The 22,316-nt window shown below is 40.3% G+C and overlaps 1 protein-coding gene across 9 annotated transcripts in view; it reads right to left on the bottom strand.

The window, feature by feature from the left end:
• The window catches only part of LOC134220672 (tight junction protein ZO-1), a 192,624-nt gene that overhangs the window by 75,646 nt on the left and 94,662 nt on the right, over nucleotides 1-22,316 (bottom strand). The window contains exon 1 of one of the 9 annotated variants that reach the window (XM_062699778.1): nucleotides 16,358-17,765. The exons of the other annotated variants lie outside the window; for them this stretch is intronic. Coding sequence (XP_062555762.1) covers nucleotides 16,358-16,423 — 66 coding nt within the window. The 5' untranslated portion in view covers nucleotides 16,424-17,765. Of the gene's footprint in view, nucleotides 1-16,357; nucleotides 17,766-22,316 lie in introns of those variants that run through there. 9 annotated transcript variants of the gene reach the window in all.

Raw genomic sequence — 22,316 nt, forward strand, 5'->3', positions numbered from 1 at the left:
CATTTGAAAGACATGATCGTCGAGGGTTGGGCCATTTGTGTAGCTGTTACACGATGTTGGTCGCTTCAAGTATGTACATATGTTCCATGCGTAGCATAAACTTGAGACGTCGAACCTGCGGGAAATCTAAAACCGGTTAATTCTCACTGTTTGCTCCGCTGGAGCGTTAGTTAGTATGTTGTTGTCAAAAACCAATGACACACATTTAGAGAGAAACTATACATAATTAACGCACTTCAACTGTGTGCGCAAAAAAAACTCACTATTTGCTCGCAACATCGTTTGATGGGGATTCTTACATTGAGCAAATAATATGACAAATAATACTACTAATGAAGAAATTTTATTGATTTCGTCAATTTGAAAAAAATTATTGACCATTTCGCAAAATTTGACATTTTTGAACATTTCAATTTTGTGGTTTGGTTGTGGACACCCTGGAAAACTCGGGTAAAAATGGAGAAGAATTAATGAATACCACCAAGATTAAAAGAAAAGATTGATTTATTTATTCTAACAGACATGTGGCACTAAAATAACCTAGATTAATCCACCTAGCATTGGTGATGCATTTCTCGTGCAGTAAGGAAGATAATGAAAATAATCACATAAAAAGGTCTAAAATAGCACTTTAGGTAGCCGGGTTTCATTTTGCTTAATTGATTTATATTTATTGTTTTCGTTTATGTCTTCTTCGTCTTCTCAATGGCTCTACATTCCAACCGGAACTTGACCGGCTTTTCGTCTTCTATATTATTTTTTTTGTTAAATATCTTGGCTGTGCATATGCACAGCATATGTTTCGAAATGGACAAATTGATATGAAATTTGCGAAAAAGAATCCACGTGTCTTGGAGGGACTCGAACCCTCAACCTCCTACTCTCTAGATAGGCGTGATAACCCCTACACAACAAGACCACTTAAAGGTCTCGTTTGCGGAAAAGCCATCAGAATCCGAGTACCAACCTCCGACGCGGTTAGCTCTCTTTTTTGCAAATTGAATATCTTTCGGATGCTTGATTTGTCCAATCTCCACATGTGCTTTACTGTTGTATATCCACAGTCAAGCGAGTGCACATTGTTTATTAAACGAGAGGATCGCACTCCATTTTGGTGGCTTTTCCGCAAACGAGACCTTTAAGTGGTCTTGTTGTGTAGGGGTTATCACGCCTATCTAGAGAGTAGGAGGTTGAGGGTTCGAGTCCCTCCAAGACACGTGGATTCTTTTTCGCAAATTTCATATCAATTTGTCCATTTCGAAACATATGCTGTGCATATGCACAGCCAAGATATTTAACAAAAATGGTTTTCGTACGGCCGAGTTGCCGAATAATATGCAATTAATTGTTCTATATTCTATTAGCACCCACCCAAAAACATCCTAGACTCGAACTCGCTATCTCCGGATTTGCAATCCTACGCCTTTGCTCGCAAGGCTATCTGGAGACCTCTAGACTAGACATTCATAAAACCTTTGAATAAACTTAATTGTTTCAAATAATTATTAATCTCAAAACTGCAAAATAAGTTAGGTGACCACTACATCGATATTGAACACTTTGTCAATGAAACGAGGTTTCAAAAAGTGTGTCTACAATATTTGTACACATACACATACGCACACACATATATACACACAAATAGTGAGGGGGCAGCAGGGACTTTGTCCAAGGGCTTGACGACCCCTCCCCATGGCCACTGCGAGTTAGGGGGGGTGACATAATGAGCTAGGCCTTTAACGGAGCCTGTGGGGTACCTGGGCACCCTCCACAGTAATTGTCCCTTACCGCGTCATGCTGGGCTCTGGCGTGGTGGACCTCTTTTCCCGAGCAACTCGTGGGACCAAAATGGAAAACCAAGTCAATTCTTCAATTAGTGGTAGTAGTGTAGGCGACAACCCCTTCGCAAGAGGTGGGTTGTTCAGGTCTCCACCTAGGAGGCCAGAGGCAATAGTCGGCAGCTCAGTGCGCAGCGCTAGCGTGGGTCACTCAACCTTCCTCTCGGCTATAAAAACGCCGGTAGGGGTTATTGACGGCCCATGGCTTGTGGAGGCGATGAACCGCAAACGCGATGGGCTTTCGGCCTTCGAGGTGGCGACGGAACAGCTGGATGCCATCATCGACTTTGCGTCATCGAAGCATAATATCAGCAAGGACCTCAAGAGGAGCTTGCAGAATCTTCGAAAGTCGATGCTGGACGCCAAGCTGGAGAGGGCGGTCGGGACGGCCAAGTGTAAACCCGTGAAATCGGTGGAGTCGAGGTCTACCCAGACTGAGGCCCAAGGATTCGCGGACTCGGGCAAGGTCGAATCGACCGAAGGGGTGCCAGCGAAGACGGTGGTGCCAAAGTCTACCCAGACTGAGGCTCAAACATTTGCGGGTACGTCGGGGGTGACTGTTCCAACGGAGCAGACACAAAAACGGGGGAGACAATCTCCAGGGGATAAGCTCCCTGGGGGCCGCTCCAAAACGCGGAGGGTTACTACCCCGAACAAGGGTAGTGGGGCTGGGAAGCTGAACCCCGGCCAGGTACCTTCAAAACCGGGGGAGGAAGGACCTGGAAAGGTCCGTCCACTCAGGAAAGACGGTGGCAGTGGGTTACGGCAGGCTGAAAGTTCTCAGCCGCACCAGACCAGGGAAATAGAGGGGGATGACGCCTCCTGGACCCTGGTCAAGAACAAGAGGAAATCGAAGACGTCAAGGGCCGAAAAGAAGGCCCAGGCGAATGAGGGTAGCAAGAAGTCTAGGGTAGGCGCCAATCACTCCAGTAGGCTAAGTACTCAGACGTCTTGAAGGCGATGAGGAGTGACGTCAAGCTCGGTGAACTCGGCGCCGACGTACGTCGAATAAGACGTACCCGGATGGGCGAGATGATCCTCGAGCTGAAGCGGGGCGTCTCGCAAAGGGCGCCGCCTACAAGAAGTTGGCGGAGGAAGTCCTAGGCGAGACGGTCAAGGTGAGGGCACTCACGACGGAGGTGAATCTAAGGGTTAAAGACCTGGACGAGATCACCGAAGTCGAAGAGCTCGTCACGGCACTGCGGCGACAGTGTGAAGTGGAGACGCCCACCGCAGCCGTTCGGCTACGGAAAGGTCCGGCAGGGACGCAGGTAGCATTGGTTCGGCTATCTGCAGCGGACGCCTCCAAGGTAGTCAAGTTAGGGAGCGTCAAAGTGGGATGGTCGGTATGCCCTGTGCGCAGATACGAGCAACCCGAAGTTTGCTTCAACTTCCTGGAACCGGGGCACAAGCAATGGGACTGTAAAGGCCCTGACAGAAGCAATCTCTGCCGACGCTGCGGATTAGAGGGACATAAGGCACAATGCTGCACGAACCCTCCCAATTGTTTGATTTGTTCCAGCAAAGCTGTGAACAGCAAGCACCCCATGGGGGGTTCGATGTGCTCGGCGTTTAAGCGTGCTGCAAAATCAAAATGCAGGTAACGCAGCTGGCTTGCTCGGCCTCGCCCGAGTGTTTGGTGTGCGCAGGAAACGGCGGAACACGTGTTGTTCGTGTGCTCACGTTTTCGCGCAATGCGTGACCACATGCTTGCCACATTTGGTCTGGACACTACCCCGGACAACCTAGTTCGGAGGATGTGTAAAGATGAAGTTGGCTGGAACGCCGTTTTATCGGCTATCGCCCAAATCGTCTCGGAGCTACATAGAAGGTGGCGCGTGGACTCAAGGATGGCTAGTTCAGGCGCAAATAAGAGGTGGTCCAAGGGATCGGAGTCGGCTTCATGGGTCATACCGGTGGTCATGCTCTGTGGTCGAACTCGATCCTTTACCGAACAAGTGGCCGCGCGAAGAACAACATGGTATCGTCGCTTTCGCGGCTTTGGTCAACCGGGCGAGTTCCGAGCCCGAGGACGGAAAGGGGTCCTCGTCAAGGCTGGGGCAGGCGTAGGCACCGCGTCGGCAAGTCCCTCTGTGTGCTGGCGAATAGGCCCTATCGCACAAAGGTCAATTCGGGGTGCACGCGGCACCATCATTCTTGATACCAGTCGTGCAGAGGGAAGCAGGCGCGAAGTCGACCCTGCCCACCTTCCGAGGACATAGGGCGTGGTAAGGCCACCTGGAAAGCCGGCAACGCGCTGGCACGATACCATGGTGTTCTTCTAAAAAAGCAAGTTACGATGTTCGGTGCTGCAAGGACACGCAGCTAACCTCGAGGGTGCGTTGTGCACTGGCCTTCTTTGGAGCATTACTTTCAGGTTGTACCGAAGGAACTATGGGCTTGGCGGCAATGGAAACGGTTTAGCGGGTCGGGAATGTAGTCCTGCCTCCCTCGGTGATCCCTAACCCCGCACTTCCTGGTCAACCCAGGATGTCTGTTGAGCAGATTCCCCCTCCATTGTTTAGGAAGAAAAAAAACACAAATAGTGACTTTCAGTTGCTGAAAAAGGGACCAAATAATAACTTTCAGTTTCAGTTGCAATTTCGATGAGACGAAATTAAGCGTTTTTGGGTCGAGGGAGAATTTTTTTTCCGTAATTTGTGGCGGAAACCACCTTTCACTCACCACTCTCTCATAACGGGCTCAGAAAATAAATGAAAATCGTGCACGCTAACTTTTGCCCTCTCTTTTTATCCCAAGGAAATTTTACTAAATCGATACTGTTGTTTCATAAGGGCGAATGTCGCAAATGTAAACAATGCCTTTTTCTGCAAATTGCTCAACAACTCAACCAGCTAACAACAACTTGGAACTGGTGGCGCTTCGCGCCTTCTATCGAACGGAAGTGGAAAATACCGCCAGAAGTCTCTAATCTTCGTGAAATCAGCAGAAGAAGTCAATGAGTAGTCCTGCGAGCAAATCAAACGTTTGCGCCACATTAAGTGAACGAAACATGGTTATTTATCACTCATAAGACCTGTTTTTCTTCCCCGAAAAATGATTTCTAGGCAAAAATCTGCGTGAATAAACATTCTCTTCTCGTGAGAATGAGTGAATCAGTACAGATCGTTTTGGTAGAAAACGAAACAAAAATTATGAAAACCGTCGGGCTTGTCTTCAATTTGAAAGTTATCAAAATATAACGAATGTAACAAAATCTAAAAAAAATCACGATTTGAATCTTTTACATTTATGCTATTTCAAATGTATAAATTATCACCAAAATATATTTTGAAAAATTCCAAAATATTGATCAAAGTTGGGAGGAAAAAACGGCTTTTATTTTCTCATGTTCTTACAGCAAAATTAATTTGGGGATCCCTTACATATTTAAGGTATGATGTATAAAGTATGACTTGAAATAAAATAAAGAATCGATTGAGCAAATTACACGAGTGGCACAATTTTCAATAAGTCCGTCCAGCTATTTGGCTTCGCCGACGACATAGATATTATGGCACGTAACTTTGAGAAGATGGAGGAAGCCTACATCAGACTGAAGAGGGAAGCCAAGCGGATTGGACTAGTCATCAACACGTCGAAGACGAAGTACATGATAGGAAGAGGTTCAAGAGAAGACAATGTGAGCCACCCACCGCGAGTTGGTATCGGTGGTGATGAAATCGAGGTGGTAGAAGAATTTGTGTACTTGGGCTCACTGGTGACTGCCGAAAATGATACCAGCAGAGAAATTCGGAGGCGTATAGTGGCTGGAAATCGTGCATACTTTGGACTCCGCAAGACGCTTCGATCGAATAGAGTTCGCCGCCGTACCAAACTGACCATCTACAAAACGCTCATTAGACCGGTAGTCCTCTACGGACACGAGACCTGGACGATGCTCGTGGAGGACCAACGCGCACTCGGAGTTTTCGAAAGGAAAGTGCTGCGTACCATCTGTAATTGGGGTGCAGATGGCGGACGGTACATGGAGCAGGCGAATGAACCACGAGTTGCATCAGCTGTTGGGAGAACCATCCATCGTTCACACCGCGAAAATCGGACGACTGCGGTGGGCCGGGCACGTAGCCAGAATGTCGGACAGTAATCCGGTGAAAATGGTTCTCGACAACGATCCGACGGGCACAAGAAGGCGAGGTGCGCAGCGGGCAAGGTGGATCGATCAGGTGGAAGATGACTTGCGGACCCTCCGTAGACTGCGTGGCTGGCGACGTGTTGCCATGGACCGAGCCGAATGGAGAAGACTCTTACATACCGCACAGGCCACTTCGGCCTTAGTCTGAATAAATAATAATGAAAAAAATAATAATTGAGCAAATTAAATGTTTGACGGGAAAGGTCAATTAGCTACTGGTGAAATGCCAATATTAGAGTAGCGAATAAAATGGCTGGCGAAGTTTTAGAGCGATCATTTTTTCAAGATCCGTAATTACCCGTAATGCTGGGTAGATACCTCTTCGTGGTGTGTTACGGGGTAAGTTCTATCATGGTCACATTGCCAGCTACAGGCACATCCTGACCCAACGAATACCTTTCCAATATCCAACTCCGTGGTACTTATTCCTTCTCTCCCTAGTAACGGTACAGATAAGCGTGATTTTAAAATATAAAATAGTAATTCTAATGCTTTTGTCATTTTTGTCATAGATTGAAATTAAGGACTACACCCACCTTGATTTCTGATAGCAATCTGGACAGAGATTTCAAAGGAAACATGAGTATCACTAGTTTCCAGTCCACGAAATATACCGTAGCAATGCCATGCTTTCGTATTTTCATATATTCATATTATATTTATTTTCCATATTTCATTATACTTATTTTTCATATTTCATTATATTTATTTTTCATATTTTTACATTTTATTTTTTAAATTTCCATATTTTTATAATTTCATATTTTTACATTTTAATATTTTTTTATTTACGTATTTTATACTGTCCTAATTTTACACTTTCATATTTAATATTTAATGTTTTAATATTTTTAAACTATTATATTTCATATTTTTGTATTTTCATATTTATATAATTTCATGTTATTACATTTTCATATTATAATATTTTTATATTGTCATATTTTCCATATTCTTATATTTTTCCTATTTTTATACATATATCACATTATGATGCTTTTATATTTTTATATTTTCATGCTTTCACATTTTTTATACCTGTATATGTTCATATTTTTATACTTTTGTGTTTTTAAATTTCGAATTCCATATTTAAATCCTTTGTATTTTCATATATGTGCATTTTCTTTTTTCATGCTTTCATATTTTCATATTGTTATAATTTCTAATATTTAATTTTCATATTTTTTTGTCTTTCTTATATATTTATACTTTCATGTTGTTATAATTTAATTTGCATATTTTATATTTTCAGGTTTCCGTTTTCATATTTCTGTGTTTTTATATTTTTAAGATTTAATTTTTTATACTTTCATATTTCCATGTTATATATTTTTGTGTTTAAATATTTTTATGTTATCTTATTTTCAGATCTTCATATTGTCATATTTTCAAAATTTTATACTTTAACATCAATTACAAGATACAAAAATATGAGTACATAGAAGAATGGAGGCGCGCAATTGTGGAAATATTGAAAATTTTAAAATATAAAATTTTCAATATTTGCATATCCTCATGCTTTTATGTTTTTGTGTACTCATATTTTTGTATCTTCATTTTTTAATTTCATGTTTTCATATTTTTTATTTTTATATAGCAATTTTTATTCTTTTATTCTTTTATGCATTTTATTCCATTTATGCAGACGACGTCCTGGCACATAAACTACTATCTGATAGCATAACTAAAAAATTCTATATAATTTCCAGCTTCTTCTACAAAAGATGTACATCCCGAGTTAACTTCGGCTCCTAGTTGATGTTATATTCTACAAATATATATAAAATTTGATATAATTTCTTATAATAATGTTATTCATTTCACTACATATTTATATACAACTACCAAAATAAGAACTTAAAAAGAACGCGTATGGTACGGTATGTCCACGCATCCTTCAATCCCTATATGCATCATGTTAAAGTGAATACTTGAACACGATACATCTCTAAGCTTTGAAGTTTATGTCATACCACTGGTATGCTGTGAGCCTCAATATTGCCAAGAAAAAATATTGGGCGTCATCTAACTCACCGGTTCTCAACCTGGGGTACAACCGGACCAATAAGCGTAATGGCGGACGTATTACAGCTCCAGCAAAAAGTTGTTAATAGATTTTTGATGATTATGTAATTTTATATTCCAAAACTTTGTATTGTACATAATATGCATGGTAATCAGTAAATAAAAAAAAATTGAATCCTGCCCACTATTACAAGTATAGTATATGAAGGGCTGTAGAACAAAAGATCAAAAGGACAAAAATTAGGTGACTAAAATCTAGAATCTAAAGGTTTGGAAGCCTCCATATGAAAGGCACAAAGGCTTTTTTTTCGTAAAGCCACAAAGAACAGACATGGAGGCTCGAACAAAATGTCTTACAAAACATGTGAAACAATCAACCGAACCTCAACGCCGTCGACGTCGATATTGCAACTCACAATATCATTTTGTTTACCTGATGGCGCTGGTATAGTCTTGCATACAAAAAAACACTGTGGATTCTGCATGGGATAACGGCGACATTCAAAATGAACAAAAAAAAACTTATCACAACTCAGCGAATATAGCTTCAACGTCTGTTCTTTGTGGTAAAGCTGACTAGCTTCGTTGAAAAAGGCTTGGAAGCCTTCTTTCAAGAGGCTCAGAAGCACGGAAGCATCCTTTCAAGAGGCTCGGAAGTCTTCTTTCTAGAGGCTCGAAAGCCTTTATTTTATGAGGCATGGAAGCCTCTTCAAGAGGCATGGAAATCTCCTTTCAAGAGGCTTGGAAGCCCTAATTCATGATGCTTGGATCGGAAACCTCCTTTCAAGAAACAAGTGGCTCGGAAGCTCATTTTAAAGAGACTCGGCAGCCTTCATTCAAAATGCTCGGTAGCCTTCTTTCAAGAGGCTCTGAAGCCGCCTTTTAGGAGAGACTCGGAACCCTTCTTTTAAGGTCCGGAATCTTTCATTCAAGAGGCTTCGAATCCTAAGTTCATGATGCTCGGAAGCCGTCTTTCAAGAGGTTTGGAAGTCTCCTTTCAAGATGCTTGGAAGTCTTCTTTCAAGAGGCTCGGAAGCCTTCTTTCAATAGGCTCGGAGACTTGCTTTCAAGAGGCTCGGAAACTTGCTTTCAAAAGGCTCGGAATCCTCCTTTCAAGAGGCTGGGAATTCTCCATTCAAGAGTCTTAGAAACCTTAATTCATGATGCTCGGAAACCTTCTTTCAAGAACCTCGGATGCGTCCCTCCCAGAGGCTTGGAAACCTTATTCAAGAGGCTCAGAAGCGTCCTTTTAAGATGTGCAAAACTTCAATTTTAGAGGCTCGGAACCCGCCGTTAAAGAGGCTCGTAAACCAACTTTCAAGAGGTTTACATACCTTCTTTTACGAGGCTTGAAAGCTTATTATCAAAAGGATCGGAAGCCTTCTTTTAAGAGGCTCGAAAGCTTCCTTTCAAAAGGCTCCGAAGCCTCCCTTCGAGAAGATCGGAATTCTTCTTTAAAGAGGCTTGGAAGGCTGCTTTCATGAAGCTCAGAAGCCTTCTTTCATAAGGCTCGGAAACCTCCAAAAGTCATCAAAGTCTTACAGGAAGCTTGTTGTTTAAACTTTACTTGAATTGAACAAGTTTCACAGAATAACGAAGATTTCAGACAATATTTTGTAGAGCCATTAGTTTTCAAGACCGTTTTCCATATATCCACAGAGAACATACATGGAGGCTCAAACAAAATTTCTTGCAAAACATGTGTAAACAAACAAACCAAACCTCAACGCCATCGACGTCGACATTGCAACTCACTATCTCATTTTGACAACACGATGGCGCTGGTATGCTCTTGCATGCATAACGACACTAGCGCACAGTGGCATTTTTTGGTGATACTAGCGCTGAGTCTGCACGGGATATGACGACATTCCAAAGTTATTTTAAAATGAACAGTAAAAAGTTATCACAACATAGCGAGTGCAGCTTTAACATCTGTTCTCTGTGATATATCTTATAAGTTATGCTTATTTTCATTACAGCGAAAAAATAGGGGGTACCTCAATAAATATAAAAGTTTGAAGGGGTACCTCTCAAGAAAAAGGTTGAAAACTGCTGATCTAACTCAATGATTTTCCAGGATGCTTTCTTTGTACTGGCTGCGTTTGTGTTCGATTAGATTAGATTAGATCATTTTTTCAAGATCCGTAATTTCATTTCCGCCATGAACAAAGCATCATCCTACTTATACATAAAGCTTCATTCAAAAATAGTCAATAGTTTCAAAATAGTTAAAAATTGTGACATTTTGCGTGAAAAAGTGACTTTAGTGACTTGAGGTCGTAAAAAGAGACTTTTTAGTTACTTGCAAAGTGACCAAGTCACTAAAAAGTGACCCGCTACCAGGCCAGAAAAAAACATTCAAAACAAATATAATAACAATTGTGTGATAAGTAATCTTACTTCCTTGGTTGATCCATATTTTTTGTTTAAAAATTTTTGTTTTTATTGTGGAAAACCCAGATAATTCCACCTAGCGGTGATGATGCCCTTCTCTGAACAATCAATGCACATCGCCTCAATATAAGGATTGCTATTACAATTGTCTACCTTACGTTTGCTTTAGGTATAGACTTGACAAAGTGAAAATTTTACCGTTTTCTTCATAACTTTCAAAATGAATGGCCGGTAGTTATAGAATTCAATGCAACTTGTTACGAGAATATCGGGTAAGGATTACTACACACATAAACATATGTACACAAACATACACATACAGCAGATACACATTATTGCTCAGTTCATCTAGCTGAGTCGATTGGTATATAACTTTATCTCCGAGCATTCTATACAAAGTTCGATATTAATTTAAACTTACTGTAATGTTTCAGCTAGTTTAAATTAAAATTCACTGTAAACTTGATTTAATATTGTCTTTACTGTCATGTTTCAAATAATTTTGGTGAGTGGTGGATAAACTCGAAGAAATAAAAAAAACTATGAAATTTTGATCGAAAACAATTTTCTCGGTTTACTTGCAAAACATTTCGAAACTGGGCCACTATGGTTTCTCAAATATAAAATAATTTAATATGTATTATAGTTTAAAAAATCTCTAATTCTTTAAAATGAAAGAAGAACAAATGAGATTATTTATTTTCAATTTGTAGCATTCTAATAAAACAGCGATGCTCTTGCACTATATCGGTTGGAACTAGTTTGTCTGAACTTTAAATATTCGGGAAAATTGCATCACCCGTGTGAAAAAAAAATCGGGTGAATTTGAGAGACGCGGGCCGGTAAGTCGGTTAGAAGTATGAATAAAATCCATAACCAGTATCAGAGATAAAGCATCGGAATAAGGGACCGACTGTTTACTTCGATGACATTTACTTCCAGGGTGCAGCAGCCGTAAAAAGTGTAGACAACAACCTTCCGTGCACCATGTCGTCACTGAGTGGCGATACCGGCGTTTCTATCTGTGTTGTTAAGCCTGCTACTCTATGTTCTGAGATTTTCACAATTTTCACCATGGAAGAATGGTAGTTGGAAATCGATAAAATGTATGGGAAAATCAAGTATTTTGCAAATTTATGGAAAATGGTGGTGTTTTAGAAGAAAGTAGTGATAAGGAATGAAGTATGAGGTGGAAAGATTATCTCCTGCACTTAGTTTGCACTAATTAGTAGTTTAATAGTGATGCGATTTCGATTTTACTACCATTGAAAAAACGCCATCTCTTGCATTAATCGTTTTGACTGGTACCTTATTGCTTCATCAAACGTAATTGAGCATACAAAGAAGTTACGGCTAAAGACTTCAAATTGATCATTTAATATAAAACGTAAGTAAAATACAAAGTACTAGTTGTGGCGGCACCGTATCGGTCGGAAATAAAAATGTACGTTCCCGTGCCACCGTCAATGAAAAAGTGGAAAACAAACAAATCAAAATATACTGCCAAGCTGGACACATATATGCAGCATAAATGAAAACTAGTGAATAATTTGCGCAAGCATCACATTGACAAGAAGTTTGCTATCAGAAAAAGTGGGATGCTTTGTAGTTCTTATTTGACCACTGCTTGACGGAATTTATTTTCCCTCATTTTTCATCTGCGATGATTTTCCCCAAAATACATATATGTTCTTGACTTTTTGCTAGCCAGCAACCATTATGCAGGCGTTAATCTCCATTCTACTGGATACAATACTTAGGTATTATCCTCTAGCTTCTATGGACGTTGCTCTCGTTAGTTCTAGCCCCTAGGACGATGGGCGGAAATTCTTGCCGTGTACCTAATAAAAATCCTATTCGACTAAATGCTGATGTCATATTAGAAACATAGAGCAAGCACTCGTCGATTGAAACCGCTTTTCACAAGCGATGATATGTGAGCAAATCAAGAGCGGAGCAGAATGGATACGTTTGCGTGCGTTTTGACAGTTTTTCCATGGCAAAACTGTCAAAACGCACGCAAACGTATCCATTCTGCTCAGCTCTTTCGACCATCTACCTTACGGCAGAAAAGAGATATCAGCTTCCACACCTTCCCTTTTATATAGAAGCTTGGCAGAAGGAAGGTCGTAAGATTTATATCGTCCAACGTGACGATCCATACAATAGATTTAGAGGTTTGTTACAAAAAGCGTGATGAAGGGGGAGGGGGTTGAAAATCGCCAATTTTTGCGTGATGTACTTTATGGATCTTCTCTAATCTGTTATTTCCCCTCTTATTCTGTCATGAACATGTACATTAGGGTGGTTCAAAAAATCGTTTTTGCTCCACAACGCTCATCTGATTCTTTATCATGTTCTGAGTGTCCTCTGAAAATTTGAGCTCATTTGGATTGAAACTGATTTAGCACAAGCCGTTTCAAGTTTGCATGTAAATTAGTATGGGGAAATTTATTTTTTTATATACTCAAGAGCTTTCACTCAGCGGAAACCGCATCTTAATTAATCGTTCCAAAAATTAGTAATCGAATTTAATCTATACCGTGCACGGTTAGATGACTTTACCCATTAATGGGTACTATGTTATTGTTGATATTATTCCCACCGTGAAAAATTCACCCATTTTCTTGAAAAAGTGGCACTACCCATTACCCAAATGGGTGAATTTTTCACGGTGGGAATAATATCAACAATAACATAGTACCCATTAATGGGTAAAGTCATCTAACCGTGTGGTTTTCTGGAGCTAATTGCGTAACTCATCAACAGGCAACATAGCTTCTCGTGGCGCGAAAGATAGCATACACAAATTCAGGCTACTATGTTGCACTACACATTTCAGTGCTGCCCTCAAAAAAGTTTAACGATCATTACTAAAGATTCGCATCCTGTCTTAAAATCGATTACTAATTATTGGGGCGATTAATCAACATGCGGTTTTCGTTAGGTGAAAACTGTTGAGTATTCCTTCTAGCTATGTAGGTTTTCTTTTAACCTGCGCTTAATGGGGAAGCGCCATTAACAGTTAAATGAAAAAATAAATGTCCCCATACTAATTTGCATGCAAACTTGAAACGGCTTGTGCTAAATCAGTTTTAATCCAAATGAGTTCAACTTTTCAGAGGACACTCAGAACATGATAAAGAATTAGATGAGCGCTGTGGAGCAAAATCGATTTTTTGAACCACCTCAATGTACCTACGTCTAAGTTCGGAAGATGATATTAGCATTTCCATATCATTATAAAGCTAAATGATTAGGTGTTTATCAATACAATCCACAGAAATTTGGTACATCTTGAAAATATATAAATATGAGAATCTCAAGATGGTTTTACCCTCTCAGGCTTAATTTTTTTTAATTCTAAGATATCAACACAAAAAATCAACTGCTTATCAATTTAGAATTTAAACTGAGTTATTAGTAGCAATCCATCAGTCATGTCTTAACCGTAAATCAAATATTGTTACATATGACTGTAACTGCAACAGCAGCAAATCGCACTAAAACAACATCAATGAATAACTGGTGCCCAACTAACAGCCCACTCAGCAAAACGTGCTTAGAGAAAAGTCAATAAAAATGCATATGCACCATCGGCAACAGCCTCTATACTCAAGCAATGCAATGACATCAACGGCAAGCAAGCACGGTGGCAGCGTGTGCAGCTGTCGAGCTGGTAATAGCTTATTACCTACCAGTTTGTGTTTACTCGAAACTAGAAGAGCTGACAACAAACTGGTTCTTTTTATTTACCTCTCAAAGGTCACATTCTCTTCGATCATATGTTGGTCGGTCGGTCGTTCGGTTCTCGTAATTGCGTGGCACGGTTCAGTATAGAAGGCATTGCTGACGGAGAACGGAATGTAGGTTGATATCTAAGCAACAGCGAAGTCAGATAATAATGAATGCAACAAGCCGATTGATCAATGTTGAGAAATATTGGTATTTAAACAGTTGTCCATGAACCGAAACGCCCCGTGCGTGTCAATCTTGATTTCGAAATAAATTACAAGTGACCGCCAAATGGGAGGAAGTGTCTATTAATAAAAATCTATGGCGGATGAGAGATTTCAATAAGACAGATCTTCTGATGGTCGAGCAGGGGTTCGTCATAAGAGTTGTTAAGTCAAAAGAATTGATTTGATGAATGATGATTTTATGGTACCTTAGAAAAGTCATGCATATACCGTATGTACCGTATATTAAGTACAAAAGAAAGATACTCATAAGGTACACGACGCTAGATAAGAAATAATACGAACATTTAGTTCTTATAGGGTAACCGTACCCTTAGTGGAGGTAGCACCAATAGTGGAGGTAGTGGGGTTTTAATGAGTTTTTTCATAAATATACAATTTACGATGGTTTCAGTTGATGCGTCGTGCTTTAAGTATCATGTTAAAAGCAACTTATTCTAAAATTTTGCTTACAATGGTTATGGTTATGTCTTGTGTCGCATTACGATTCTCATTAGTTTTGTGTTGTTCTTACGTTAGAAATAACACAGAAAATAGTTACAAAATAGGGCATACAGTTTATAACTGGGAAATTTCTAATAAGCCCACGCAGTTGTAAGACAGTTTCAGTTTCAAATGGAATGTAAAATTTCGAAACATCAGGAAGAAGAGCCTGAACTTGAAAAAACGTTTTTGGGATCAAATTAATTAGGGGGTATTTTCAGCTAGCTTGTCAATGGACTCAATGGACTTTTCTTTTGAAATCTCCATTCAAATTACTTTGAGAAATCAAGGTGGGTGAGATTTCAATCTAGGACAATAATCACACAAGCATGAGGATTAATACTCCTGGCCACGCCCATCTTCACTTCACTTGGGAGGGGAAGGAAGTGTTGATGTAGAACTTACTTAATGAGAGGCCCCGACTCAGCGACACCCTCATAAGTACCACGGAGTTGGATATTGGGGGAGGTATTCGTTGGGTCGGGATTTGCGATTTGCCTATAGCTGAAAATGTGACCGTGATAGATCTTACACCGTAACACATCACGCAAAGGTGTCAACCCAGCGTTACGAGGGAATGGCCGATCGGGCCAATTTTAAATAACGAAAAACTAGGCTGCATTCCACGTATGCAACCTGATGCCAGCAAATCGGGTAACACTAAGTACCAAAAAGTGTATCTCACATTTCTTGTACACATACACATACAGACATCACCTCTATTCGTCGAGCTCGGTCTCCAAACCTTTCATCTTGAGTCAGTTTTAGAGTGATCATATAGCCTCTCCATAAACATAACGAGATTTGATTTAAATCACATGGCTCATTTAATGGCTATGCCTCTATATTCCAACTGGAACTTGGCCTGCTTGTCAACTTAGTATTCTATTAGCATTTCTTCAGTTATTTATTGAAAGCTTTTCTATATCCGCCATTACATGAGTATGTATCTTGTGTGGCAAGTACAATGGATACACTATGCCCAGGACGTCGAGAATGTTTCCCACCCGGAAACATCCTAAAACAGGCCGAGAATTGAACTCGTCATTTCCGGGTTGGCAATACTATGCCTTGGAACTTGTTGCGAGTAATTCGGACAATGCTAAGTTCCAAAAAGTGTGTCTATACAAAATTTTGTACACATACACACCCATACATACATACATAAAATACATCAACTCAATTCGTCGAGCTGTGTCGATTGATAAATAACACTATGGGTCTCCGAGCCTTCTATCATACTTAATATACGAGAAAGGCAAAACATAACTTTATGTAGGTTATAAAATAGTAACAATAACTGACAACAGCTAACTGTACACATCGCCTTGTTAAAATGTATATTTCTAGTAAATAACATATCTTTTCTTCCTCATGGATTGCAATGCAACGACTGAGAAATGCTGTGCCCCAATATACGCATCGTTAAAACTAAATCACAAAATATGCTAATCATATGAAATTTGATTATATACCTGAGGATCATTGTGAAAGTGGTTGTTGGGTAGCTGCGTTCCATTGGTAGCTCCAATCATATCCATGGTGGTAAGATTCAAAAGCAGCGCCAAATATTTCGGTAATCCATTTAACAATGGAACAGGTTATCACAGCACATCGATCAGGTTTGATCGCCTATTAACATTCCAGCGTGCAGCGCAAACACAATAGTGCACAACAATGGCAAATGTAATTAAGCACTAGCGGGCGGGGTTCCAATCACAGCAACCATACGCGCATTGAAATCACACGAGTAACCAAGCCAACCAACAACGACGAAGAGTGCACATCATCCGACTGCTATGCGTTGTTTGCAATTTTGATTTTTATTTTCGATTGGCTTGACTCACAATCCAAACACTGGAAACATGCTCTTCTTCGTTCCTGATTAACACACTGGTTTAGTTTCACTCACGGCTCGAAACGAGATTGAAGGATGTGATATGGCAAGGGGACTCGATAAACTGCTGATGTTATGCTGGGTGTCGTATTTCGACTGTGTGTTTGTGTGGCGAGCTAAACCAGCTCCTACTCGCCTCACGCTCTCACTCACTCTCAGCATACACTATTGCTACGCGGGGACGGATTTAAATTCCAACATATTTTTTTTTCCTTCACAGAACGATGACCAAAGCAAAAGTGTTTCCAAAACCTTGAATTGGTAATTTATTCTTCAGCGCAACATTTTCATCTCTCGCCTCTTCTTTCGTTTCCTTCGGCGCACAACGAATTATCAAACATTCACACAAATACACCAAGTAGGCTCTGGCTAAGGCGCAAGCAAAGATGATGAGACCTTCTTGGATGCCTGTACCTGTGCGAAAAGCCAACGAGCGATAAAATTTCTTTACGTTCTGCGAAATCGAACACGGAATTTTAAATTATTGCTCGAACGTACTTATTGCGGGACGAGACGCACTCACTCACGACACTGCACAGAACTCCGCCGCACACTCATTCGTGCTGAAATAAAGGGTTTGGCCAACGTTGTTGCTGGAATGCCAAAGCTTTCCAATACTCGCAGCAGGAAAACTGGTTGAACAAGCCGCGCATAAGGCAAAATTCCACACCTACGACTCACGTTGTCCAACAGAACAACCGTGGCGCTGCTGTACTCTTATTCACACAAATGGCACTTTTAAAATTCAGCTATTTACACGACTTATTAACGCGCACGTCGTCTACATTGTATGATCCACTGTTATCAATCCACTGCTTCTAAAATAGGGAAGCGCACCTCTGCGTTTCTAATGCACTTTTCTCAAGTTGAGCCCAAACCGCAGACGCAACAAGTCACCCTCTCTAGGAAGGAGCAGCCCAGTCACAAATTTAAACGCGCACGGCTCGACAGTTCGAAATAAAATGGACGCTCAGCCAGCCAGAAACAAGTTGTGGCCCGTGACGCGAATGAAAGTTAAGCCAAAACGGCGACGGCGGATGCGGTGGCAGACCACGACAAGAGTTGACGAGAGGAGCGGGCTTTTTGAGAGAGCCCTGCGATTCGAAAACCTACTGTACACAGAAAAGCTATACAACAAATCCAGCCAGCCGAAAGAAGCAGCCCGCAGGAAGAAACGAGAAGTACAACAACTTGAAAATCGTTTTCTTATACCATACATTGCGGCAGAGGTGCTCAAATTGATAGGATATCTAGCATAAACATGAAGATTTTTGAACTCATACAATGAACTATTATATGACAAAGCAGCAGTCGCAAAAAATACCTATTCAGCTAATTGGCTTGTTCGATCAGATTACCTCCTAAGTCGGCTGGCCGGTTGGTCGCCAGTCCTATTCAGCAATTTGATCTGTTCCACTAGTAGTATTCTCAATCCAATTGATCTATGCAGATATTTGACCAATTATCCCCGTTAACCTGTTCGATTGGTTGACCTGACTTTTGACGCCGCAGTCTATTTTTTGTTCTATAGTTTCCAGCCAGCAGCGTTTCCGTTTTTTTACTTTTCGGTCAGTTGATCGAAGACCCATAGAATCTTATACCAATCGACTCTAGTCGAAGGATTGAACAACTGTCTGTATGACCGTGTAGTGTGCATATGAACCGGTGCCAGCGAAAGTGGTACATAAACCATTTTTGTCGATTTTATGTTTTTGACACCAAAGGCTTCTGTTTGCAAAGATCTAGTAAGGGAATAACGAAAAAGAGATTTTTGACAAATAAATTTGGAGATATGCACTTTTTAATTTTTGGTATATATCACAATGGCGATTTCGTTGCCAGGACAAGTTGTACATGTACAGTAGACTGGCCCAGGAAACAAAAAGTTGTCTAATTCCACGGGGCACCCCCCAGGATTGTGTCTTTGGCTGAGAAAATCAATCTCTGAAAATTTCAGCTCAATCGCTTGTTGCATAAGCTGGCGCATTTGATTTGAAGTTTGTATGGGTATTTCAGCCAAAATGTATAGGAAAATACTCCTCCGTCACTCATTCGATCTGGAAATTGGTTCTGATTGCTCGATTGACCTCAGAATTGCAAAAACGGCAGTTGGTATGCTACAGAACAATTTCACAGAACATTGTATGATGATTAAATGAACTTTTATATAGGTTTCGGCTGATGCGATTCGATAAAAAAACCCAAAAATACACAAATCAGCTCCTAATAAATCAGCCGAAAATTATATAAAACTTAATTTAATCGTCATGCAATGTTCTGTGAAATTGTTCTGTAGCATACCAACTGCCGTTTTTGCAATTATGAGGTCAATCGAGCAATCAGAACCAATTTCCAGATCGAATAAGTGACGGAGGTGCATTTTCCTATACATTTTGGATGAAATCCCCATACAAACTTCAAATCAAATGCGCCAGCTTATGCAACAAGCGATTGAGCTGAAATTTTCAGAGATTGATTTTCTCACCCAAAGACACAATTCTGGGGGGTGCCCCGTGGAATTCGATAACATTTTTTTCTCCCCATAGTAATCTGGGCCAGTCTAATGTACAGCTCTATCCACAAAAATCAGCCTAATGAAAAGAAAATTTGATGACATGGATGGTTCCGCAACAGGTTTTAGCCGTTACTTGAATTTCAATATGGTTCACAGCCATTTAAAATAATTTTATAAATGTACATGTACCACTTTTACTGGCAACGATTTCCGGTTTCTGTTGCATTTTGTTCCCGTTAATAGTGGTACATGTGCATTTTGTTCCAACAAACTTGAAATTAGTCAAGAAACTTCGCATATTTCGCATTACAGTGTCAACCCGATTTTGTCACTCCCCGATTTTGTCTACCCCCGATTTTATCACCTTTTCGACCCGATTTTATCACGTCCCGATTTTAGCACGTTTTCGACCCGATTTTGTCACCCAACAAAAATTTTGAAAATTTTAGTCGTTCTTTTTATTTCTGCAAATAATACCGCAAACAACATTGATTTTCATGAAATAACTTTCACCGCCTGTAGTTTAAAATAAATTACTTCTGGGTACCTGTGAAGAATTCGGTAAGCATTTCCGACAAGAAATAACGGGTACCGTTTACGCATTTTGCTTTTCCAAGGCATAAAATGATTCAAATTTGTGAAATGAATTAAAAAAATGATTTTTTTTCCGAATTTGTCACATACCCTGTTTTATCACCCCAAAATTCACCATGGGGATGATAAAATCGGGATATTACTGTACTACCTTTAGGCACATCAGTCATAACACGTTGGTATAGTTGATTTGCAGAAAATTGCAAATCTGAATTTTATTTTTGAAGTTTTTGGGAAAATGCGTCTCTCATAAAATTTAATCAATGTAACATGTACCACTTTCGCTGGCACCGGTTCAATATGTATGTGCATAAAAGCCAAGAAAAAAACATTTGACAACTTGTCACATAGCAATTCTAAGTAGATTGTCGCTCAACAATTTGCATTCTACGAAGAATAAAGTGAACTAATATTGAATCTCATAACGATTGTGCATAATAAAATAAAATAGGTATTAGAACATATATGAGACATAAAAATGTTAAAACTTGCATGGCTTACGAATTTCCCACAAAGTTATTCATGGCTTATGCGGAATTCCCATAGGACCCTGTTGGTAAGATGCTTGACCTTGTGACCGATACATTTTGATCATACGGACTAGCCAACAAGAAAGGACGTTTGATAAATAGCACGCCTGCCTCTCACTAAGTATCTTGTCTAGAGTTCGATCCCCGTGTTGAACGCGGGGCTTCATGAAATCCTTTTGAGAAACGAATATTTAACCGTTTGATGATAATTAACCAATCTAATTTTATTTTTATACATTATTATAACGTATTTATAGCATTGAGTGAAAAAAATATATACTGTTAATGTACTTGTAAGTCAACGTTGGTGAACGAAATAAAAAAATAAAAAAATAGAAAATGCGTTCTATGCACAGCTGAAATTGAATTGTATGCCAACTGTGTAACGTGACAATTGTCTTCGGCAACATTAACGCTCAAATAGGAAGGGAAGAAATGTACAGAGCAGTGATTGGATCGGGCAGTCGGCACACCGTATTGAATGATAACAGCTGGTGCACATTGCAGTCTTCCACACAGCGTTAGCCCAAATCACCCCATTTTTCCGTACAAATATGTACATAGCCGCATGGAGATCACCTAATGATGAATAGGAAAACCAAATTGACCACGTTCTAATCGCCGGCAAATTGTTCTCCAATTCAAATATCATTAACGTCCACAATTACTGCAATGTGAATATAAAAACCAGAAACTGCAGAATTCATTTATTTTATTTTTATTTTCATTATTCACCTTCATAAAATTTGTAACAGTTTTCGATATAAATCACAGGTTATAAAAACAGACATATCCATTTTTTTTTTCTTAATCTTTCGTTTATTTGGAAGGCTAGACATATCCATGTACATAAAAAATAGCCTATAGGGTTGTCGCAGCCGCAGGATCTTTACAAAAATTGTGCAGAACATTAATAATCCACCAAACCAGCATAGGTGATAAAGTCAAACTGATGAAAACATTCATCGCATCTGGATACCATGAAACTAATAGGGTCATGTTGCCCGTATCGGTTATTGCGACCAGCATGGATACGGTCAACCCAATTCCTGTTATATGGGCACCGTACCAGCACCGAAGAAACCAGAATGGCACGAACCAAATCACAGTAGAGTGATTTGAGGCAGTGAGGATCAAACAACCTGCTTGTTTGCTCTTGAAATCACATTTTCATAGTGAGACCTAAACGTCAATTGCTGGTCTATTATTACATCAACATGTTTGACTTCATTCTTCCGTTAAAGTATTTCACCAGACAAGAAATAGTCGGATGAATTCCAAGCAATCCTCTCTATTGGCTACGATCTTCTTCTTCTTCTTATTGGCATTACATCCCCACACTGGGACAGAGGCAGAGCCGCCTCGCAGCTTAGTATCCATTAAGCACTTCCACAGTTGTTAACTGCGAGGTTTCTAAGCCAAGTTACCATTTTTGCATTCGTATATCATGAGGCTAACACGATGATACTTTTATGCCCCGGGAAGTCGAGTCAAGTTCCAATCCGAAAATTGCCTAGACCGGTGCCGGGAATCGAACCCAGCCACCCTCAGCATGGTCTTGCTTTGTAGCCACGCGTCTTACCGCACGGCTAAGGGCTACGATCATATAAACTTTAACGTCATTCGCATAAAACTCCCGCTCCCCACGAAACAATACAAACGCTGCATCACTAATAAACAACTAAAAAACCAGTGGTCCTAGATTACTTCCCTCACTCCAGTACCTCGACCATGGCAGCGATAGAATTCTCTATCGCAAGGATAGACAAGCGCGCCAGGGACTTGCCCGTCACTGACCGTTCACTTGCCTGTGTGCTACCCTGAGAACTACAAAAAGCGTCGGGACAACGGAGATCTGGAGAACAGGCACACGATGATGGTGAAGCGCGTATAAAAAG

Source organism: Armigeres subalbatus, chromosome 3 (assembly GCF_024139115.2).
Source record: "Armigeres subalbatus isolate Guangzhou_Male chromosome 3, GZ_Asu_2, whole genome shotgun sequence".
Taxonomy (NCBI): domain Eukaryota; kingdom Metazoa; phylum Arthropoda; class Insecta; order Diptera; family Culicidae; genus Armigeres; species Armigeres subalbatus.